General features: G+C 39.8%; 1 protein-coding gene, 1 long non-coding RNA gene and 1 other non-coding gene across 4 annotated transcripts in view; 2 read left to right on the forward strand and 1 right to left on the reverse strand.

Annotated features, from left to right (window-relative positions):
• LOC107523444 (zinc finger protein 709-like) overlaps window positions 1–23113 on the reverse strand; it is a 511405-nt gene that overhangs the window by 470515 nt on the left and 17777 nt on the right. The window contains exons 3-5 of one of the 2 annotated variants that reach the window (XM_060182098.1): window positions 22168–22294; window positions 21335–21395; window positions 19261–20417 (exon numbers count right to left, since the gene is read on the reverse strand). The exons of the other annotated variant lie outside the window; for it this stretch is intronic. Of the exons in view, the coding sequence (XP_060038081.1) occupies window positions 19261–20417; window positions 21335–21395; window positions 22168–22294 (1345 nt within the window). The remainder of the gene's footprint in view (window positions 1–19260; window positions 20418–21334; window positions 21396–22167; window positions 22295–23113) is intronic. 2 annotated transcript variants of the gene reach the window in all.
• LOC132535609 (uncharacterized) overlaps window positions 1–23113 on the forward strand; it is a 112445-nt gene that overhangs the window by 71531 nt on the left and 17801 nt on the right. The gene's annotated exons all lie outside the window — the stretch shown is intronic.
• Window positions 18585–18702, forward strand: LOC132535677 (5S ribosomal RNA). The gene has a single exon (XR_009547392.1). It is a non-coding gene; the product is annotated as a 5S ribosomal RNA (ribosomal RNA).

Raw genomic sequence — 23113 nt, forward strand, 5'->3', positions numbered from 1 at the left:
AGCTTTCGAGTCCTATTTCCAACTCTGACCAATCCTCCCAAACAATAATACTAACCCACCTGCACATTAGCTGCTTGGCCCAGGCAAAAATTAGCAAAGTCACGAGCCCATCAGATATAGCTAAAATAGAATTTCTAGCATCTTCCAACATGAAGACCCAAACTCTCACCTGCTACACTCTTACTTCTAGGTTTATGATTATTAAACAGTTTGTTCTACTTTATATCTTAATACTTTTCAACCACCAAGTTGCAACTGCTACCATGACACCAACCTGACTTCTGTGGGCAGATGACCTCACCAATGTATCCTGGAACCCCACATTCCCTGAGCCCTACTCTACTAGAAAAAGATAGAAACAGGTGGGGAGTATGGATCAACTGGTCAATGCCCAAGTCCAGGGGAGAAGCAATTACAGAAACCAGCCCTCCCCCTTTCTAAACCCTATGAAGATCCCAGAGGAATAAAGAATAGGGAAGCATTCTATGCAGGGGACGGGATACAGAAATCTGGTGCTAGGAACTGTACTTCTCATCCCACAATCACTATTCAATCACTAATAATAATAATACAAAAATTGTCCTCAAAGGCAAAGGGAAGTGTGTCTCACTGAAATATTAAATTACACCGGAGGCGGAGCTATGAGCAGCAGATCGCTTTCTCTCCTCTCCCGGATCAACTAGGAATACCAACGGAGACCACCCGGACCTAAACAAGACAGGACTAGAATGACCACAGGAACCCAGTAAATCACCCGTGAGTACAAACACGCGTGGCTGGTGACAGAGAGGAGAGAGGGGCCTAAGGAGAGATTAAGTGACTGCTAACATTCAGCAGTTTATCAGTGGAGACACCACCTCCAGTCTGCTCCACAACCAGGGGACAGCTGAAGGGAGGAAAGGACTCCCCAGAGACTCACCAAGTGCAACTCTGAGTCTCCATTGCTACTACCCTCAGAATCTGGAGCAGCAACAGGGAGGGACACCAGGGGACAGAGATCTAACTGGGAAACTCAGGAGAAGACCTATACCTCGGTGGCATAGCTGAGGGGCTGTGAAAGTCTCTTTGCATAACCACTGGATTATCTCTGCCACACCCTGCTTTATCTCTTGGTTAGGAGTCAGTGATTAAGCGAAGAAGCCTATTGATAGTTTAAAAGCCCTCAGGCATCCATAGCCTACAAGGGAAGAAAAAAAAGAGGCTTTTACACCACTGAGCTTCAACTCAGGGACTGAAAAAAAAACTGTCAACTTCCACCACAGTAAACCCTTTAATTAACTTACTTAGACACAAGTCAATCCAGGCAATAGTGATCAATAATTTGAAAAGTACTGATAAAGGGAACTCATAACATAATATATAAAATGGTTAAAAAAAAAACAAGAAAAAATATTGGAGACTCGAACCAGGACAAGAGTGTAAAAGGCAGTAGCCTTGAAATTCCCTTTTTATGCAGTTGTTTGTTAAGTGCTTTTAGTATGAGTTGCTTGTAGTATGAGGTGTAAAATTCCTTGCCCCTTCCCCCTTGAATAAGCAGGACCTAATTAGTTAAGGCCACCCATTGTTCAAAGGACCCTGCCTGAGGACAAGCCTTATCAGGACCTTTGAACAGACTTTGTGGTGTGCTGTCTACCAGATGGGTGGTCATAGCCGATGGCAGGAGGATGTGCCTGGTTGAATTCTATTGGTTGTGTGATCTTACTATATTTGAAACTAGCCCGCGCTTTGCTTTGAATGGATCATGCTTTTGCTAAGTTTGAAATGATTGGATCTTGTGTTTGCTATAGCCTGTTATTGGATGTAGGTTGATAAGGTGATGTGCTCCCCCTCCCTGAGTGTAGTCTGAATTCCTATAAATTGTATGGTTTGAGCCCTGTTCGGGGCCGAGCTTGGTAGACTAACACCAGTCACCATCTCGGCCCGGATTGCAATTCGTCAATAAACATCTTTGCTTCCTTACAGTGGATGGTGGTTTGATTTATGCTCGCTAACATTTGGAGGCCCCAGCGAGATCCCTCAGACGGGTATTCCTGAGGACACCCCATCCTGGGTCCGGACCCTCGGAGGTCTTGGAAGTCCTGCCCGGCGCCGGTAAGTCAGGCCTGAATTTTGTATGGTACCATTACTTTTCTAGCTCTGTACCTCCGGAGAACCAGTGAGTCAAGCTTGATTTTTGTGTAAGTCCCCGCGGGGCCTGGGGGGGTCTGTGGATTGCGGGACGCCGCGTTAAAAATCCCAGACCGCAGCACTGGGGAGTGACGACTCCCAGGCTGCTGGGGTAAGGACCTGAGACAGGGTCCACCCGGGACCTGAAACAGGGTCCACCCGGGACCTGAGACAGGGTCCACCCGGGACCTGAAACAGGGTCCCCTAAGGATCTGTAACAGGGTCCGCTTCCGAACTGTCTCTCGTGGCCACTCTGTGTTTGTCTCCTTTACTCTCCTCACTTTGGCAATTCGCGAAAAGGCTGAGCCTATTAGTGCAACTGAGGGGGTCTGGCCGGAGCTACTCTCCGGTGACTCCTGAAGGCCTAATTAGCAACATTCCTTAGTAGCGGCGGCCGGAATGGTAATTGCCCAATCTTGACTGAGTGAGTGGTCTGCTGCATGCGTGTGTGTGTGTGTGTGTGTGTGTGTGTGTGTGTGTGTGTGTGTGTGAATGCTGCATGCCTCACGGCCTTAAGGCTACGGGGCCTGAGTGGGCCCTAACCTGCGTGTCCGTGGAGTCGTTTCAGCTAAACGGGGATTCTCAACTTAGTTGAGACCAGGGCCGGGGATTATATGGCTACCCTTAAAGCTAAGACTCCTTAAGGTCCCGCGAGGGGCCCGGCCAGGCGGGCACAGTTGAGTGTCTGATGTCCTTCGGATGTCAGTTCCATTTTCCCCACTAACTATCTGTCTTGTCGGCCTTGTAGTCTTAGCTGGTTGTCTCTTCGTTTGTCTCCTTCCCTTATTTTGTGTTATGGTACCACAGGAGGTTAAAGGTTAAAAAAAATTTAGAAAAACTGGAGTCTCCATTAATAAAAACTTCTTGCAACCTAAAAAGGGAAGAAGGTCCCAAGTGGACACCCTTTGGGTTGATAGGGAAAAACTGTGTGAGAATGAGAAAACAGTGTGCCAGCTGGCTGTAAGAAAAGTATAAAAAGAACCCGTGAAATCTGGGGTGTTAGGTATTGTCTGGACATTTGTTAAGCGCGCTTGTCTGTCTGTGTGTGTCTTGTCTGTTTGTCAGTCTGTGTTTCGTGTTCACTTACTTCCACTTTGCAGGAATGGGCCAGGTGGCATCTGCCCCACTGGACCTGGTTACTCATAGTTTGGGGGTAGGAGTGCATAAATATAAACTCATGACTTTTTGTTCCTCAGAGAGGCTCACCTTTGATGTAAGATGTGTTTCTGTGCTTTTTTGTGTCCCTGTGTCTTTTTGGTCAACATTAAGAAATCATCTCAGAGCGACGGGACCAGATTTGGTTCCGGCCTGAAGTTGCCAGCTGAATTTTGCCTTGTCTTTGTCTCTCTTTTAAGCCTGAGTAGCAGAATCATGTCCTCAGGCTAGTCCAGGCAGGACCCTGAGGGTGCCACCCCGCCCTCACAGGAGTCAGGCTGGCTGGTCACAGCAGGGGCCTGGAGCCGGGCCAGGCAGCAGCTCTAGTGCAGGGGCGACACCCCGCCCTGCCTCGGTGTGGCTGTGACCTGGGACGGGCCCATGGGTGCAGATGGGTGATAGTGCTAGCATGTGTGTGGCTTTACCCATGCCCCCGGAGCTGACTGGAACTGTCTGAAAACTGCCCTTGGTCCTCGTGGAGAGAAGCTGAAAGAATTTGTTTCTTCCTCCTTGTTTTTTTTGGACTAGTTAAGGTTGTCCTAGGAGCTATTGGATAAAAGAAAAATCTTAGTATATAAATGTGAGATGTTTCATCTTGAAAAATTGTGTGAGTGCAGATCTAAATTTGTGTTTGACCAGGTATGTTGCTAAGATGTGTCTGTACTGGTTAAAAGCTGCTCTTTTCCCCTACGCAATCAGCCCAGATATATAAATGATAAAAAGGTGGCTATGAGATGTCTTACATGTTTATATGTGTGTTTTAGGTTTGTTTTTGTGGCCTAAAAACGTTAATCTTAAGGTTAAAAGTGTAAGTAACTTTAAAGCTGCATTCTTATCAAAGTTCTTTAAAAAAAAGAGTTCTCAATACAGTTCTTATGTGGTAATATAAGGGTAAAAATTCATTTGCTAAGACAGCTAAAGATTTAAAGTCTTAAGTATTTAATGTGACAATTCATCTTCTCCAAATTGACATGCAAATTATCTATTTTATAGATATTGGTCCACAGCAAATTTGGCATTTGTCTGACATTGAAAATGCTTTGAGAAGTCACTAGTATGTATGTGTTAACTCTCTAAGTAATTAGAGTTTGTTTAAAGTTTAAAGAAAAATTTAGTTAAACTGAATTTGGTTTAGAGATCCTGGTTATGGAAATTGCTACAGGAGGTTAAAAAAAAAAATAACTTTTAAATGTATGCTCTTTAAAATTCAAACAGAGCCTCTCAAGTTAGGTATCACACGCTGAAGATGTGTCTCTATCTCTTGTGTGAAAAATGGCAGGAAGGTTATTGACATGTAAACGTTTTAAAATACCTTCTCAACTAAAGAAGTAGAACTGGCTTAGGTGAGTGAAAAATAACACAGTGGTTATATTAATGATTTTCTAGCCTGAGGCTTTTGCTCTGGTTTTCCTCTTTATATCTTTCTGCTTTTAGAAATTATCTGGTTTGTTTTAAGACACTGTCAGAGATTTATTCTTAACAAATGGTATTTTTGGTCTGATAGAAGATTTGTTTTGGCAAATCCTGATTTAACAAAATTATTATTTTGAATATTTAAGTTATGAGGTTTATTTTAGCCTTTTAAGTTGCCATATTAGAGTTCTAAGGGGTAAAATCTATTAAGAGTTTTATATCTACACTTATTCATGATAGCTTTGTGATGAGTAAAGATCTTAACAAAAACTGTTTTGATATTGTGCTTAAATTGTCCAAGCAGTTTAAAATAATGCTAAAAAATGGTGATCATTTTATTATGTCAACACATTAGATATTGACTTTATATACTATACTGGTATATCTGTTTGTTAAAAAGACCTTCTAAAATTACATAGAGATGTATAGGCAAATTCTGGTCATTAGATTGTCAGTTTTGGTAAGCTCTTAATCTGGTTTTGTGTATGTCTTACTGGTTACAAATGTAAGAGTACGGCAGTGATACCCCTTCAATCATACTGCCAGGTTCTCTTAGGGGGTCTCCAAGAGGCAGTAAAATGGCCCACAAATTTCTCTAAGGTAAATAGAATGACACTAAATTTGGCCTTTTGTTGCTCAAATCTGCCCCAGGTGTTAGAAAAAAGTTACAGAAGACAGAAAGATTTTAAAGAAAAGCTGAGAGATTGCTCAGAGGGTTTTTAAGAAGTTGGTAAATGTTTTGACATTAGACTTTAGAAAGAAAGAAAGAAAGGAAGGAAGGAAGAAAGAAAGAAAGAGAAAGTTGGGGCAGTGCCCAGAGGGAAAAGGAAAGTCAGAAAATTGGGGCTAAGGGTAGAGAAAGATCAGTGATGTTACTGCAAAGAAAAAGGACACTGGAAGAAAGGCTGTTTTATCAACAAGCCATTTAGACTGCTGGTGGATGAACTTAAAGGCATAAGCCGGGGAGTGCTGACCCAAAAACCTTGGGCCATGGCACAGACCCGTTGCCTATTTGTCAAATATTGGACCCTGTAGCTGCTGGATGGACAAAATGCCTGAGGACAATAGCACCTGTGGCACAGCTGGTAAGGAAAGCAGACAAGCCATCACTGGGGCAAGTCCAATGCCCACCTAACCTGCTACCAAGTTCTGTTCCTAGACCAGCCATGAGTGAAATTCAGTGCTGCCACCAGCCTGAACCCTGCCACCCTGATGTTGGAGACGGATCCTGAGGCTCCCTACAAATGCATGACTGCCAAGAGGTATGCCTTTGCTACATGGCGTGTGCATGGAGCATGTGGGGAGAGAAGATTCCTGACTCCCACCGGGAAGATGATCCAGCAAAAGAACCTACTGGAGGCCTCATGGACCCTGCAAGAAGCAGCCGTGACCCATTGTTCCGGACATCAGAAAAGAAACTAGAGGGCAGATGAAGCCACTTGTGCAGCTACACAACAAGCAGGGCCAGCCTTGACATTGATTCTACTAGGCTCCCTGCTTCCAAAGGACCCTGGATACAGTAAGGAGAAATAAGATGGGCAAGAGATTAGGACTAGAGACTAAATAGATTTTACAGAAGTAAAATCAGAGATTTTTGGGTATAAGTACTTGCTGATATTTATAGACACATTTTCAAGTTGGGTAGAGGTTTAACCAATAAAGTCTGAGGGGGCATAGATGGTGAGCAAGAAAATTTTAGATAAAACAGTGCCCAGGTGGAGAGTTCCCTCTCACCATTGGTTATGGTAAGCAGACATTCACTGTTTTTGTGTCTCGGTTAGTGGCCAGAGAAATGGGAACAAATTGGAAATTTCATTATGCTAACGAGTCCCATATCCCTGGGCAGGTAGAGAGATAAATTAGACCTTAAAGGAGACTTTAACTAAATTAACCCTTGAAACTGGCAGGGGATGGGTATCGCTCCTGGCTCAGGCCCTTCTGAGAGTACACTGTTTCCCATTGTAAACAAACTGTCTCCCTTTGAAATGGTTTTTGGCAGACTGCTGCTGTCATGATCTGTGATGCTCTTGTCTCTGATCTATCCCACAACTGTTACCAAGTTTTTACAGATCTCCAGCCTATATTGCAGGACAATTAGAATGCTGTGCTACAAGCCTTTGGGAAGGACCCTGTCACCTGCTGCCTGCTCCACAAGGCACACCCAGTGAGAAAGACCTTATATTGTGATCCTGAGTACACCAACTGCTGCAAAGGTTGCCAGAAAGTGCCACTAGATTCATCACACTCCTTTGAAGAGGACAGTTGCTGATCCCACTGACCCAAAAGAAAAAAAAAGATGAAGATGAATCAAAGATTTGATTCTCGGCTAAGACAAGTGGGGAATGTAAAAGGCAGTAGCCTTGAAATTCCCTTTTTATGCAGTTGTTTGTTAAGTGCTTTTAGTATGAGTTGCTTGTAGTATGAGGTGTAAAATTCCTTGCCCCTTCCCCCTTGAATAAGCAGGACCTAATTAGTTAAGGCCACCCATTGTTCAAAGGACCCTGCCTGAGGACAAGCCTTATCAGGACCTTTGAACAGACTTTGTGGTGTGCTGTCTACCAGATGGGTGGTCATAGCCGATGGCAGGAGGATGTGCCTGGTTGAATTCTATTGGTTGTGTGATCTTACTATATTTGAAACTAGCCCGCGCTTTGCTTTGAATGGATCATGCTTTTGCTAAGTTTGAAATGATTGGATCTTGTGTTTGCTATAGCCTGTTATTGGATGTAGGTTGATAAGGTGATGTGCTCCCCCTCCCTGAGTGTAGTCTGAATTCCTATAAATTGTATGGTTTGAGCCCTGTTCGGGGCCGAGCTTGGTAGACTAACACCAGTCACCATCTCGGCCCGGATTGCAATTCGTCAATAAACATCTTTGCTTCCTTACAGTGGATGGTGGTTTGATTTATGCTCGCTAACAAAGAGTCCAGCTAAAAGTCCTCCAGAGGGTGAAGCACAAAACAACGAGTTCAACATCCAAACATTAGCTAAGGAAATAATAACAGGAGTGAGTAAAGAATTTGAAAAAATTGTAATCAGAACTGCAGGAACAACAAATGAGAATATGGAAGAAAATTCTAATAATCTCATGGTTATTAGAGAGCTGAAAGCTGAAATCTCTGAGCTAAGAAGGCAACTAGCTGAACAAGCTAAAACAGTATCAGAGCAGGGCAACAAAATAGATGAACTCCAGAAAGCAGTAGAGGGCAGAGAGAATAGAATCTATGAGGCTGAAGACAGAATTAGCAAGATTGAGGATGAATTAGAGACAACTAAAAAAGAAGTAAGAGATCTCAAAAAGAGATTAAGAGATGCTGAAAACAACAACAGAGTCCTATGGGATGACTTCAAAAGAAACAATATACGCATTATTGGCTTACCAGAGGAAGAAAGAAGGAGAGGAAGAAAGCATTCTCCAGGCCATAATAGCTGAAAATTTCTCTAGTCTAGACAACACCAAAGACATAAAGATTCAAGAAGCCCAGAGGGTCCCAAACAGAATTAACCCAGACCTAAAGACACCAAGACATGTCATACTTAGATTGGAAAGGAATAAGGATAAAGAAAGGATCCTCAAGGCTGCAAGAGAAAAACAAAGAGTCACTTACAAAGGAAAACCCATAAGATTAGCAGCAGACTTCTCCATACAAACACTACAGGCCAGAAGAGAATGGCAAGATATCTATCGAGTGCTCAATGAGAAAGGCTTTCAGCCAAGAATACTATATCCTGCTAGACTGTCATTCAGACAAGATGGAAGCATCAAAACCTTCTCAGACAAGCAACAGTTGACGGAAGCAACCATCACCAAGCCTGCCCTGAAAGAAGTTCTGAAAGGTCTCCTATAAACAACCTGACCACCACAAATAGGACATATATCAAAACACTCTAAAACTCTACAAGAATGGCGTTAAAATATCTTCAATCTTTGATATCAATAAATGTCAATGGCCTGAATTCACCTATTAAAAGACACAGAGTAGGAAGATGGATCAGAAAACACAACCCAACAATATGTTGTCTACAGGAAACTCACCTAACGCAACAAGACAAACACAGACTTAAAGTGAAAGGATGGAAAACTATCATTCAAGCCAATGGCCCACAAAAAAGGGCAGGAACAGCTATTCTCATATCTGACATGATAGACTTTAAAATAGATAAGATTAAAAAAGATAGGAATGGACACTACTTAATGCTCAGAGGATCAGTCAATCAAGAGGACTTAACAATTATTAATATCTATGCACCCAATGAGAAGCCATCTAAATACATCAAACTTCTACTGAAAGAGCTACAGCAATATATTAACAGTAACACAATCATAGTAGGGGACTTCAACACCCCACTCTCTCAACTTGACAGATCATCCAGGAAGAAAATCAGTAAAGACATAAGGGAGCTAAATGAAGAGATAGATAAACTAGAACTATTGGACATTTTCAGAGTCATTCATCCCAAGAAACTGGAATACACATTTTACTCAAATCCACATGGATCATTCTCAAGGATAGACCATATGTTAGGCCACAAAGACAGCATCAGCCTATTCAAGAACACTGAAATCATCCCAAGCAACTTCTCAGACCACAGTGGAATTAAACTAACACTTAACAATCAACAAAAGATTAGTAACAGTCCCAAAATGTGGAAGCTCAACAGTACACTTCTTAACAACTTCTGGGTCAAAGAGGAAATCAAGGAAGAAATCAAAATGTTTCGAGAGTTCAATGAAAATGAAGACACAAGCTATCAAAATATTTGGGACACAGCTAAAGCAGTCCTAAGAGGGAAGTTCATAGCTATTCAAGCACACATTAGGAAACAAGAAAAGGCACAAATAAACAGCCTGATTGCACATCTCAAAGACCTAGAAGAAGAACAGCAAAGGAATCCTAAAGCAACCAGAAGGACAGAAATTACTAAAGTTAGGGCAGAAATAAATAACACTGAGAATAGGAAAACCATACAAAAGATCAACGAAAGTAAATGTTGGTTCTTTGAAAGAGTAAACAAAATTGACAAACCTTTAGCCAGACTCACAAAACAAAAAAGGGAGAAAACCCAAATAAATCGGATAGTAAATGAAAGAGGAGAAATCACAACAGACACTGCAGAAATTCAACATATCATGCGAGGCTTCTATGAACAATTATATGCCACCAAGCTAGAGAACCTGGAAGAAATGAATGATTTCCTAGATACCTACCAACTTCCAAAACTAAGTAAAGAGGAAGTGGATAACATGAACAGGCCCATCACAGCTAATGAAATTGAAACAGTTATCAAAAATCTCCCCCAAAATAAAAGTCCTGGACCAGATGGTTTTACAAATGAATTCTACAAAACTTTCAAAGAAGAACTAACACCTCTACTTTTAAAAGTCTTCCAGAAGATTGAAGACACTGGAATACTCCCTGCCAGCTTCTATGAAGCCAACATCACTCTGATACCAAAAGCAGACAGGGACACAACCAAAAAAGAAAACTACAGACCAATATCTCTGATGAACAGAGATGCGAAAATATTGAACAAAATTCTAGCCAACCGGATACAGCAGTATATAAAAAAGATTGTTCATCATGACCAAGTGGGGTTTATCCCAGGCATGCAAGGTTGGTTTAATATACGTAAATCAATCAATGTGATCCACCACATCAACAAAAGCAAGACCAAAAACCACATGGTCATATCAATAGATGCAGAGAAAGCCTTTGACAAAATACAACATCCCTTTATGATCAAAACACTACAAAAAATGGGAATAGATGGAAAATTCCTGAAGATAGTGGAGTCTATATATAGTAAACCTACAGCCAACATCATACTCAATGGTGAAAAACTGGAAGCATTTCTGCTCAGATCAGGTACTAGACAGGGCTGCCCACTATCACCATTACTATTCAACATAGTGTTGGAAGTTCTTGCCATAGCAATCAGGCAGGAGCAAGGAATTAAAGGCATACAGATTGGAAGAGAAGAAGTCAAACTCTCCTTATTTGCAGATGACATGATAGTATACATGGAAAAACCTCAGGAATCCAGCAAGAAGCTTTTGGAAATCATCAGGCAATACAGTAATGTGTCAGGCTATAAAATTAACATTCAAAAGTCAGTGGCATTCCTCTATGCAAATACTAAGTTAGAAGAAATTGAAATCCAGAAATCAGTTCCGTTTTCTATAGCAACAAAAACAATAAAATATCTAGGAGTAAACCTAACCAAAGAAGTGAAAGACTTGTATACTGAAAATTATGAGTCACTACTCAAAGAAATTGAAAAAGACACAAAGAAGTGGAAAGATATTCCATGTTCATGGGTTGGAAGAATTAACATCATCAAAATGAATATATTACCCAGAGCCATCTACAAATTTAATGCTATACCCATCAAGATCCCAAGCACATTTTTTAGGAGAATAGAACAAATGCTACAAATGTTTATCTGGAACCAGAAAAGACCTAGAATTGCCAAAACAATCTTGAGAAAAAAGAACAGAACCAGAGGCATCACACTGCCAGATCTCAAACTGCATTATAGAGCCATTGTCATCAAAACTGCTTGGTACTGGAACATGAACAGACACACTGACCAGTGGAATAGAATTGAGAGCCCAGAAATGAGGCCCCACACGTATGGACAGCTAATCTTTGACAAAGGGGCCCAGACTATTATATGGGGAAAGCAGAGTCTCTTCAACAAATGGTGTTGGAAACAATGGGTTGAAACATGCAGAAGAATGAAACTGAATCACTGTATTTCACCAAATACAAAAGTAAATTCCAAGTGGATCAAGGACTTGGATGTTAGACCAGAAACTATCAGATACTTAGAGGAAAATATTGGAAGAACTTTTTTCCGCATAAATTTTAAAGACATTTTCAATGAAATGAATCCAATTACAAAGAAGACTAAGGCAAGTATAAACCTATGGGACTACATCAAATTAAAAAGCTTCTTCACAGCAAAAGAAACCACTACCCAAATCAAGAGACCCCTCACAGAATGGGAGAAGATCTTTACATGCCATACATCAGATAAGAGTTTAATAACCAACATATATAAAGAGCTTGCCAGACTCAACAAGACAACAAATAACCCCATCCAAAAATGGGGGGAGGACTTGGACAGAATATTCACCACAGAAGAGATCCAAAAGGCCGAGAAACACATGAAAAAATGCTCTAAGTCTCTGATTGTCAGAGAAATGCAAATCAAGACAACAATGAGATATCACTTCACTCCTGTGAGAATGTCACACATCAGAAAAGGTAACAGCAGCAAATGCTGGAGAGGGTGTGGGGTCAAAGGAACCCTCCTGCACTGCTGGTGGGAATGTCAATTGGTCCAACCTCTGTGGAGAACAGTCTGGAGAACTCTCAGAAGGCTAGAAATGGACCTACCCTATGACCCTGCAATTCCCCTCCTGGGGATATATCCTAAGGAACCCAACACATCCATCCAAAAAGATCTGTGTACACATATGTTCTTGGCAGCACAATTTGTAATAGCCAAAACCTGGAAGCAACCCAGGTGTCCAACAACAGATGAGTGGCTGAGCAAGTTGTGGTATATATACATAATGGAATACTACTCAGCTGTAAAAAATGGTGACTTCACCATTTTCAGCCGATCTTGGATGGACCTTGAAAAAATCATGTTGAGTGAAATAAGTCAGAAACAGAAGGATGAATACGGGATGATCTCACTCTCAGACCGAAGTTGAAAAACAAGATTAGAAATGAAAACACAAGTCCAACCTGAAATGGAATTGGAGTATTACACCAAAGTAAAAGACTCTGGGGTGGGTAGGTGGGTGGGGAGAATACAGGTCCATGAAAAATGATGAATGAAATAGTGGGGGTTGTATTGTTAAATGGGAATCTGGGGAATGTTATGCATGTAAAAAAAAAAAAAAAGAGGAAGTAGAAACGCAAAGCAGAAATTGACTGAGTTTGGAGTATGGCACCAAAGTAAGAAAGCAGAAGTACACTAGAGTTTGCAGTGAGTACCCTCCCTAACACTTCCTCTCCACTATTCCAAGCTTTGGGTCCATGATTGCTCAACAATTTGTTTGGCTTTGTATGTTAACTCTCTTTTCAGCCACCAGGTTCCAGGTGTCATCAGGATGCCGGCCAGGTTTCCCTGGATTGAAGACCCCACCAATATGTCCTGGAGCTCTGCTTCCCCAGAGACCCACCCTACTAGGGAAAGAGAGAGGCAGACTGGGAGTATGGACCGACTAGTCAACACCCATGTTCAGCGAGGAAGCAATTACAGAAGCCAGACCTTCTACCCTCTGCGACCCTCAATGACCCTGGGTCCATGCTCCCAGAGGGATAGAGAATGGGAAAGCTACTGGGGAGGGGGTGGGATATGGAGATTGGGTGGTGGGAATTGTGTGGAATTGTACCCCTCCTACCCTATGGTTTTGTTAATTAATCCTTTATTAAATAAAAAAATGGGGAAAAAAAAAGAAATCAAATGACCCCATTCAAAAATGGGAAAAGGGCATGAACAGAATATTCACCACAGAAGAGATCCAAAAGATCAAGGAGCACATAAAAAATGCTCCAAAGTTTTTGATTGTCAGAGAAATGCAAATAAAGACAACAATGAGATACCACTTCACTCCTGTGAGAATGTCAGACATCTAAAAAGGTAGCAGCAACAAATGCTGGAGAGGTTGTGGGGTCAAAGGAACCCTCCTGCACTGCTGGAGGGAATGTCAGTTGGTCCAACCCCTGTGGAAAGCAGTCTGGAGAACTCTCAGAAGGCTAGAAATGGACTTACCCTATAATCCTGCAATTCCTCTCCTGGGGATATATCTTAAGGAACCCAACACACCCATCCATAAAAAAAAAAAAAGAAATATTAAATTACAGTAGATGCTAATCTACAGCCATTTGATGAGAAACTATACTGAGATCAATTTTCTTAACTAGGTAAACTACAAAGACTGCTTCTTAATCTAACATACTGTATGCACTTTAAAGCCATTTAGAGGTTAAGCAAGTCAAGATATTCGCAAGGTTAGTACATTAGCATTATTATTAACATCCAGAGCCAAAATAAATGTTGCTGAGAAGCACAGAGACACTCAATTAAATGCTGTTTACATATTCTTTCAGCTACTCTTTTTATTTTTTTTATTTTCTTTTTTAAAAAGATTTATTTATTCATGAAGATAGAAGGAGAGAGCAAGAGAAAGAGGCAGACATCATTCTGGTACATGTGCTGCTGGGGATTGAACTCTGGACCTCATACTTGAGAATCCAATGCTTTATCCACTGTGCCACCTCCCAGACAACCTTTTTTTCTTATTTTTTATTTTTTACCAGAGCACTGTTCAGCTCTGGCTTTCGGTGGTGCGGGGGATTGAACCTGGGACTTTGGAGCTTCAAGCATGAGAGTCTCTTTGCATAACCACTATGCTGTCTCCCCTACTCTTTTCAGTGACTCTTATAGGATGCTATACCCTATGCACTGATGTACACCTTGTTGAAAATCTTGTTGGTTTTGTGATTCTCCCAAAACTGGTTAGGTTGCTATTAAACAAACCTCACATTGATAATATTTAAAGTACATTAAAGTATATTTTGTGGGTTTAGGTATTGTAGCATGTAACAAGTCAGCTAGAAAAACAATGAATGTAAATATCATAAAGTAGCCTGGGAAGAGGTGCAGAGCTAGAGAGGAGCTTTGTAATTAAGAGGTTCAAGTCTTGGCATTTTATTCAGAACAAGTGGGTATTTATTCTAAATTTTTGAACGTTTGTATTTCTTTTTAAATTACTAGTTATTTCATAGTGCTTTGCAGGATTATAAGATTATAGGATATATTTCCATACCACACCTAACACACAAATGCTGATATTTTTTAAATGTACTTCTTTTTTTATTTATAAAAATGAAACACTAAAAAAATCATAGGATAAGAGGGGTACAACTCCACACAATTTCCACCACCAGAACTCCCTATCCCATCCCACCCCCTGGTAGCTTTCCTATTCTTTATCCCTCTTGGAGTATGGACCAAGGGACATTATGGGGTGCAGAAGATGGAAAGTCTGGCTTCTGTAATTGCTTCCCTGCTGAACATGCAAGTCAATCCATACTCCCAACCTGTCTCTCTTTCCCTGGTGGGGCGGGGCTCTGGGGAAGCGGGGCTCCAGGACATATTGGTGGGGTCATCTGCCCAGGGAAGTCCAGTTGGCATCACGGTAGCATCTGGAACCTGGTAGCTGAAAGAAGAGTTAAGATATAAAGCCAAACAAATTGTTGACTAATCGTGAACCTAAAGGCTGGAATAGTGTAGATGAAGATTTGGGGGTCTCTGTTTTGTAGATAGTAGGGCTATTTTAGTTAGATTCCAAAGGGCCATGACTAGATTAGTGTTTCTTTTTTTTTTTTTTTTCTGAGCCTGACATATGATATGCAGGTGGGTCCAAGTTATTGTCTAGGAAGATGATGTCATGGCTGGAAAAAGGACCAGAAAGCTGGATCAGGGAAGAGAGTAGCTCCCAAGTATGGGAAAGGTATATAAATATTGTTGACTGTAACTCCATCGATTTGATTTGATCTGGGGCCCATATTCAGCTGCATCCCTGTAGATCTGAGCTCACATTCTGTGGTCATGAGTAGGAACATTCCAAACTGCCCCAATTTCAGGACCCATCTTCCAGGTGGAAGATAAGAGTACATTGTCCAGCCTCCCTTCAGAGGATGGAACATTCTCTACCATTGTTGATCCACATTGAGCTGAAGGTCCTATGGGGCCCCCCAAAGGGGTCTATTGTGTTGTTCCTGATGGAGATGACCAGGGACAATGGAGAAAGGGATTTATTTGAGGTCTAGGAAAACACTTGTATAGTCATGATCCCTGGGGAAAGAGAGAGACAGGCTGGGAGTATGGGTCAACCTGTCAATGCCCATGTTTATCGGGGAAGCAATTACAGAAGCCAGACTTTCCACCTTCTGCATCCCATAATGTCCTTTGGTCCATACTCCAAGAGGGATAAATAAGAAAGCTATCAGGGGATGGGATGGGATAAGGAGTTCTGGTGGTGGGAATTGTGTGGAGTTGTGCCCCTCTTATCCTATGTTTTTTGTCAGTATTTTCTTTTTATAAATAAAAATTAAAAGGGGGTGGCTGGGAAGTTGTACACATTACAGTGAGGAAGGACTAGGGTTTAAGCCCCCAGCCCTCATTTGACTGCTGGTGAATCAGTGCTGCAGTTTTCTTTCTCTGTGTCTTGCTATCTTCTTCCCCTCTCAATTTATCTCTGACCTATCAAATGCATAAATATTAAAAATAATAAAAGCAGTAAAATACAGGTACAAAAACTGATGCTTCTCCCTCCAACCATAGAAGGTGACCAAATAAATCCTAGTTCATCCTAAATTTAGTGAAACTATGCTGTTGCTGTTAACTATGCTGTTGCTGTCATCAATCTTAGTCCTAAAATACATTACATTTCAAAGAAAAGGGAAATTTACACTTCACGGACACAAATCCCATTGCAAAGACAAAACCAAAACTAAACCAATGGGTCTATATCAAATTGAAAAGATTCTACATGGCAAAAGAAACCACTACCCAAACAAAAAAACTTAAGAATGAGAATATCTTTATATCTCACATATCAGAAAAAAAGGTTAATAACCAAAATATACAGAGTTCACGTTTTCTTCATTGCCAGAGTCCTTAGTTTTGATGCCCTACATTACACCCAGTCAAAGTTACCCTTATATTGCTCTCTTTTTATATTTATTTTCCCTTTTGTTTCCCTTGTTGTTCTTTATTGTTGTTGTAGTTATTGATGTCGTCATTGTTAGATAGGACAGAGAGAAATGGAGAGAAAAGGGGAAGACAGAGAGGGGGAGAAAAAGATAGACGACTGCAGACCTGCTTCACCACTTGTGAAGCGACTCCCCCACAGGTGAAGAGCCGGGGGTTTGAACCGGGATCCTTACGCCAGTCCTTACGCTTTACACCACTTGTGCTTAATCCACTGCACTACCGCCCAACTCCCCCTTATATTGTTCTTTGTTTTTATCTATAAGTGAGATCATTCTGTAATGATATCATTCTGTATTGGTATCTAGCTAGGCTCACTCAAAATGATGTCTTGGAGTTCTGACCATGATATATAGCACAAGTGATAAAGTCATTTTAATAGCGACAGATCTAATAATTGTGTATGTACTATACATTTCTTAGCCATTCATCTGCTGTTGAGCATCTTGAGTTGCTTCCAAATTTGGATTATTACAAAGTGTTGCTGTTAACATTGTTGTGCATAGATTTTCTGCACAGATGTTTTTATTTTCCCTAAATCCGCAGAAGAGAGATTGCTGGGTGATAAGATAGGTCCATTTATAGTGTTGTGATGAGTTTCCAGACTGTTTCCCCTAATATTTAAACCAACTCCTATCCTCACCTACAGTGTCCCTTTCCTCTCAGCTTCTCCAACACTTGGTGTTTCTACCTTTTCTAATGCAAGCCATCCTCAGAGATGTATTGCTATCTTACTGTTTTTGTTTGTATTTCCCTGCTGATCAGTGACTTGGAGCATTTTTTTTTTGCTTCGAATGTCTGTTGGTCCTTTGGATCTCTTCTTCTGAGAATATTCTGCCTATATATTCCCATTTTTGATGGGGTTGTTTGTCTATTTATTGTTGAGTTCTGTATATATTTTGGTTGTCAATCCTCTCTGATGTATGACAAAATGTTTTCTCTGAGTCTGTGGGGAGTATCTTTGATTTCCTTTATTGCACATAAGCTTTAAAATTTGATGGAATTTCATTTGTTTACTTTTGGATTTGTTCTCCTTGCAATTAGATTTGAAATGATGAACATGTTGCAGAATCTTATACAGAGGAGAGTTCTGCATATATTTTCTTCTATATATTTGATATCTTTTAGCCTATCAAATATTTCACCTGTTTGGAGTTATTTTTGAAAACTTAATTTTATTGCTAGGATAGAGAAAAACTGAGCTAAGGAGAGACATTTGTAGCACTGTTTCACAGTTTATGACGTAAGAATTAAAATTAGATACCATGCACTAGGACCTGATATCAAGCTCCCAGACCCTCCCTACCTGAAGGGGGGAAACTTCACAAGATGTAAAGCAGTATTGCAGGTGTCTCTCTTCCTCTCCCCCTTACTATTTCCATTCTATAAATTTCTCTGTCCTATCAAATAAAATAAATAAATTTTTATAAAAGCCATATGACAAATTATAAAAAGAGAAAGATACCTTTCCACTAGACAGATAAAATTTGTGCAAAAAAATCATTATTCAAAAAATTATTCATTATTATTGCACCGTTTTTATACTCACTGGTTATCTCTCCTAAAGTTCTTTATTAGATCTGTAAGATATTTCTTCAATGTCTACACCAATAAGGTCTTTTTTTCTAATGCCAGTGCTTTCATATATGTAAAAAATGTCACTCTATTTGAATACATTCAATCATTGTTCATATTAGTAAGGTTTCAGTACCAAGTGGGCTTTTTCATATACTAGTATTGAAGATTAAGAATTGAAATGCTGGGATTTGGGTGGTAGCACAGTGGATTAAGCGCAGGTGGTGCAAAGCGCAAGGACCAGCATAAGGATCCCGATTCAAGCCCCCAGCTCCCCACCTGCAGGGGAGTAGCTTCACAGGTGGTGAAGCAGGTCTGCAGGTGTCTGTCTTTCTCTCCCCTCTCTGTCTTCCCCTCCTCTATCCATTTCTCTCTGTCCTATCCAACAACGACATCACTAATAACAACAGTAATAACTACAACAGTAAAACAATAAGGGCAACAAAAGGGAATAAATAAATAAATAAATATAAAACAGTCTATGGCCATACCACCCTGAACACACCGATCTCATCTGATCTCGGAAGCTAAGCAGGGTTGGGCCTGGTTAGTACTTGGATGGGAGACTGCCTGGGAATACCAGGTGCTGTAGGCTTTAAAAATAAATAAATAAATAAATATAAAATAAAATTAAAGAAAAAAAGAATTGAAATGCTTACTCATCCACCTTTTAAAAAATATGTTATTTTATTTTTACAAGAGAAAGAGAGATACACCTGAGCACTGTTTAGCTCTGCCTTATGGTGGGGCTAAGGAGTGAACTTGGGACCTCAGCGCCTCAGGCATGAGCTTGCTGCATAAACATTATGCTGTGTCCCCAGCCATCTTACTCATATCCCATATATTTACATAATATTCACAGGTATGTACTCACTTGTATATAATGGAACTGAGATCTCTATAACTATTTTTAAAATAGTTAATTATATGTTAACACAAGAGTGAGAGACAATAAAACAGAACATCACTCTGGCACACGTCATACTGAAACTTAAGGAGCTATTATATTTAAGGTTAAATCACTAACTACTATATCATGTCTCAGATTTTATCTCTCTCTTGTGTTTAGTATACAATTTATGCTCATAAGATTGATTTCCACTGTGAACATTTTCATGTGTTCAAAGAATAGTGGAACAAATGTAAGCATTACTACTTTTATAAGGTTTCTCTACACTGTGAGCTCTTTCATGTGTCCGAAGAGAGCTGGAACAACTGAATCTTTTATCACATTGTTTACATTCATAGGGTTTCTCTCCACTGTGTGTTCTTTCATGATACTTAAGATGACTGGATGTACTGAAAGATTTACTACACTGTTTACATTCATAGGGCTTCTCTCCACTGTGAGTTCTTTCGTGATACCTAAGATGACTGGATGTACTGAACGTTTTATTACATTGTTTACATTCATAGGGTTTCTCTCCACTGTGAGTTCTTTCATGTCTACGAAGATTACTGGTCTGAAGGAATGTTTTACTACATAGTTTACATTCATAGGGTTTCTCTCCACTGTGAGCTCTTTCATGTGCCTGAAGGTAACTGGAACAACTGAATCTTTTACTACATTGTTTACATTCATAAGGTTTCTGTCCATTGTGAGTTCTTTCATGATATCTAAGATGGGTATATGTAATGAATGCTTTACTACATAGTTTACATTCATAGGGTTTCTCTCCACTGTGAATTCTTTCATGTGCCTGAAGAGAACTGGAACAACTGAATCTTACATTACACTCTTTACATTCATAGGGCTTCTCTCCGCTGTGAGATCTTTCATGTCTACGAAGATGACTGGAACGACTGAATGTTTTACTACATAGTTTACATTCATAGGGTTTCTCACCACTGTGAATTCTTTCATGTGTCTGAAGAGAACTGGAACAACTGAATCTTATGCCACATTGTTTACATTCATAAGGCTTCTCTCCACTGTGAGTTCTTTCATGATATTTAAGATGGCTAGAGGTACTAAATGTCTTACTACATAGCTTACATTCATAGGGTTTCTCTATACTGTGAGTTCTTTCATGTTTTTGAAGAGAACTGGAACAACTTAGTATTTTACTACATAGTTTGCATTCATAGAGTTTCTTTCCTTTGTGAGTTCTTTCATGTTTCTGAAGGTGACTGGAACAACTAAATGTTTTACTACATTGTTTACATTCATAGGGTTTCTGTGCACTGTTAGTTGTTTCATGGTTTTGAAGATGACTAGAATAAGTGAGTAGTTTGTTGTATACTTCACATTCTTGAGGCCTCAGACTATTTTCATTTTCTTTGCCTTCAGAGATATTCACCACTCTAGAACTATAAAATAATGAGAAGTTACTTAATGGTATTTAAAAAATAAATAAATAAAATTAATTCTATTGAACAAAATACAGGTCATTATTTTAAGTAATAAATCACAAAAATAATAAACATTGTGATTAAAATATACTGACAAAAATGCTGAATATTTAAAATTATGAAATGAATATTACAAGTTAAAAATAAAACCAAGTTCAAAATATTGGTAAATACTAATACTATCATGCATAAAATAATAAGTCATAAGTAATGATATATTTATAGGAACTTTGTATTTATTGATTGAACTACTTTTTGTTAATAGTAAGTTTTGGCTTTATGTTGAAAATTTTCATTGAAAAGAATGATTTTTCCATAGTACTTACTACCTGTAAATATCATGAAAACATACAGATTCATATATTTGGAGATATCCTTACAATTTTCAAGCATACTATTTTGTAAACACTGAACATCTCTGTCCTATTTTTTAAAGTTTTCACTTATTTATTACATATGAGAGAGGTGTTGCCATGATGCAGACAAAAGCCAGAGAATCCAGAACATTATTTATGTCACTTGTGTTGTCAATAACCCAAATGAGAATCTCAATCATGCACACCACATACATCACTATTTGAGTCACTTGCCTAACTACTCTAAAATGTATTTACTGAGTCATTTTTTAATGAAATAGTTCTAAAAGTAATCTATTTATGTCAGTGATTATTAAAATTTCTTAAAAATTTATAGAAAGGGGTGTCAAGCAATTTCTCAACTAGCAAAGAGCACACAATCTAAGAACCCATAAGTCTACTCACACAGGGAAACCATGCAGACACCAAATCTCAGTAGAGTCCACAGGGATAAAAATTTTCAGAACATGATAGCTTTCTGGGTGGGAGTGTATGCTCTATTGTGAATGTGACTCTTACCTTTGTTTACTCCCCTGGGGGTTATGCTGCTCTTTGGTCGAATGGTCCTCTTGTAATTCTCCTAAAGTTACAAAATACAAAAAGTATTAGAAATAATACAAACAGGGAGTTGGGCGGTAGCTCAGCAGGTTAAGTGCATGTGGTGCAAAGTGCAAGGACCAGCATAAGGATCCGGTTCGAGTCCCAGCTCCCCACCTGCAGGGGAATCGCTTCACAGGCAGTGAAACAGGTATGTAGGTATCTATCTTTCTCTCCCTCTCTCTGTCTTCCCCTCCTCTCTCCATTTCTCTCTGTCCTATCCAACAACAATGACATCAATAACAACAATAACTATTATAACAATAAAAAACAAGGGCAACAAAAGGGAAAATAAATTTAAAAAAGAAATTATACAAATAGATTCAATTTTTTTTAAGTTTTTTTTAATTTCTATTTTTTTAATATTTATTTTATTTATTTATTCCCTTTTGTTGCCATTGTTGTTTTATTGTTGTTGTTATTATTGTTGTTGTTGGATAGGACAGGGAGAAATGGAGAGAGGAGGGGAAGACAGAGAGGAGGAGAGAAAGATAGACACCTGCAGACCTGCTTCACCGCCTGTGAAGCGACTCCCCTGCAGGTGGGGAGGCGGGGTTCGAACTGGGATCCTTATGCCGGTCCTTGTGCTTTGCGCCACCTGCGCTTAACCCGCTGTGCTACAGCCCGACTCCCCAGATTCAATTTTTGATACATCATGAGTCACAAGCAAACACTGCTCACTTAACCATTTTCACACTGGTAGGCAAAAAAATGATTTGTCTTCTAACTGACAAATTAAGACATATTATACTTACCTATGGAAACAATGTTTCTCAAATTTTCCCACATGACAGCTCTGTAGAGTTTCTTCTCTGAAGGATTTAATAGTGCCCACTCTTCTTGAGTGAATATCACAATTACATCTTCATAGGTCACTGAGCCCTAAAATATATGCAGTGTGTTTATGTGAGAAAATGCCTCAGATAGACAGCAGATGAGACATCCAGGCTCTACTTTATGAAGGCTGTGAATGATTGTCTCTTCTGCAAACATATCTTTAGTAACTTGAAAATGTCATATTCAAGGCCTAGAAGTTGGTATGGTGATTACAACATTGGGCTTTCTATCATGAAGTCCTGAGTCAAATCCCTGGCATCTCAAGTAATGGAATGATATTCCTGTTCTCACTATCCCCACTCTAAAGTTTTGTAATTAGTAAATGATAAAACCTTAGAGGTTGTACAGTAATACAACTCGTAGGGTGCTAATGTTGCCATATAAAAGGATCTAGATTCAGCTGGGCAGTAGCGCAGCAGTTAAGCGCACATGGTGCAAAGCACAAGGACCAGCATAAGGATACCAGTTTGAGCCCCCAGCTCTCCACCTGCAGGGGAGTCACTTCACAGGCGGTGAAGCAGGTCTGCAGGTGTCTGTCTTTCTCTGCCCCTCTCTGTCTTCCCCTCCTCTCTCCATTTCTCTCTGTCCTATCCAACAACAACATCAATAACAACAGTAACAATAAAAACAAGGGCAACAAAAGGGAAAATAAATAAATATAATAAAAAATTTTTTTAAAGGATCTAGATTCAATCTCCGAATTCCCACATATAGGGAGAACTCTTCACAAGTGTTGGAGCAATGCTGGACATTTTCTTCCTTATTTATACTTTAAAGTTTTATACAGGTAAAGAGAATTTGACAAGGAGAATGAAATAGGAGATAACTGGAATTTAACCTAAAGTCCCCAAGGGCTTAGACCCC

Source organism: Erinaceus europaeus, chromosome 23 (genome assembly GCF_950295315.1).
Source record: "Erinaceus europaeus chromosome 23, mEriEur2.1, whole genome shotgun sequence".
Lineage (NCBI taxonomy): Eukaryota > Metazoa > Chordata > Mammalia > Eulipotyphla > Erinaceidae > Erinaceus > Erinaceus europaeus.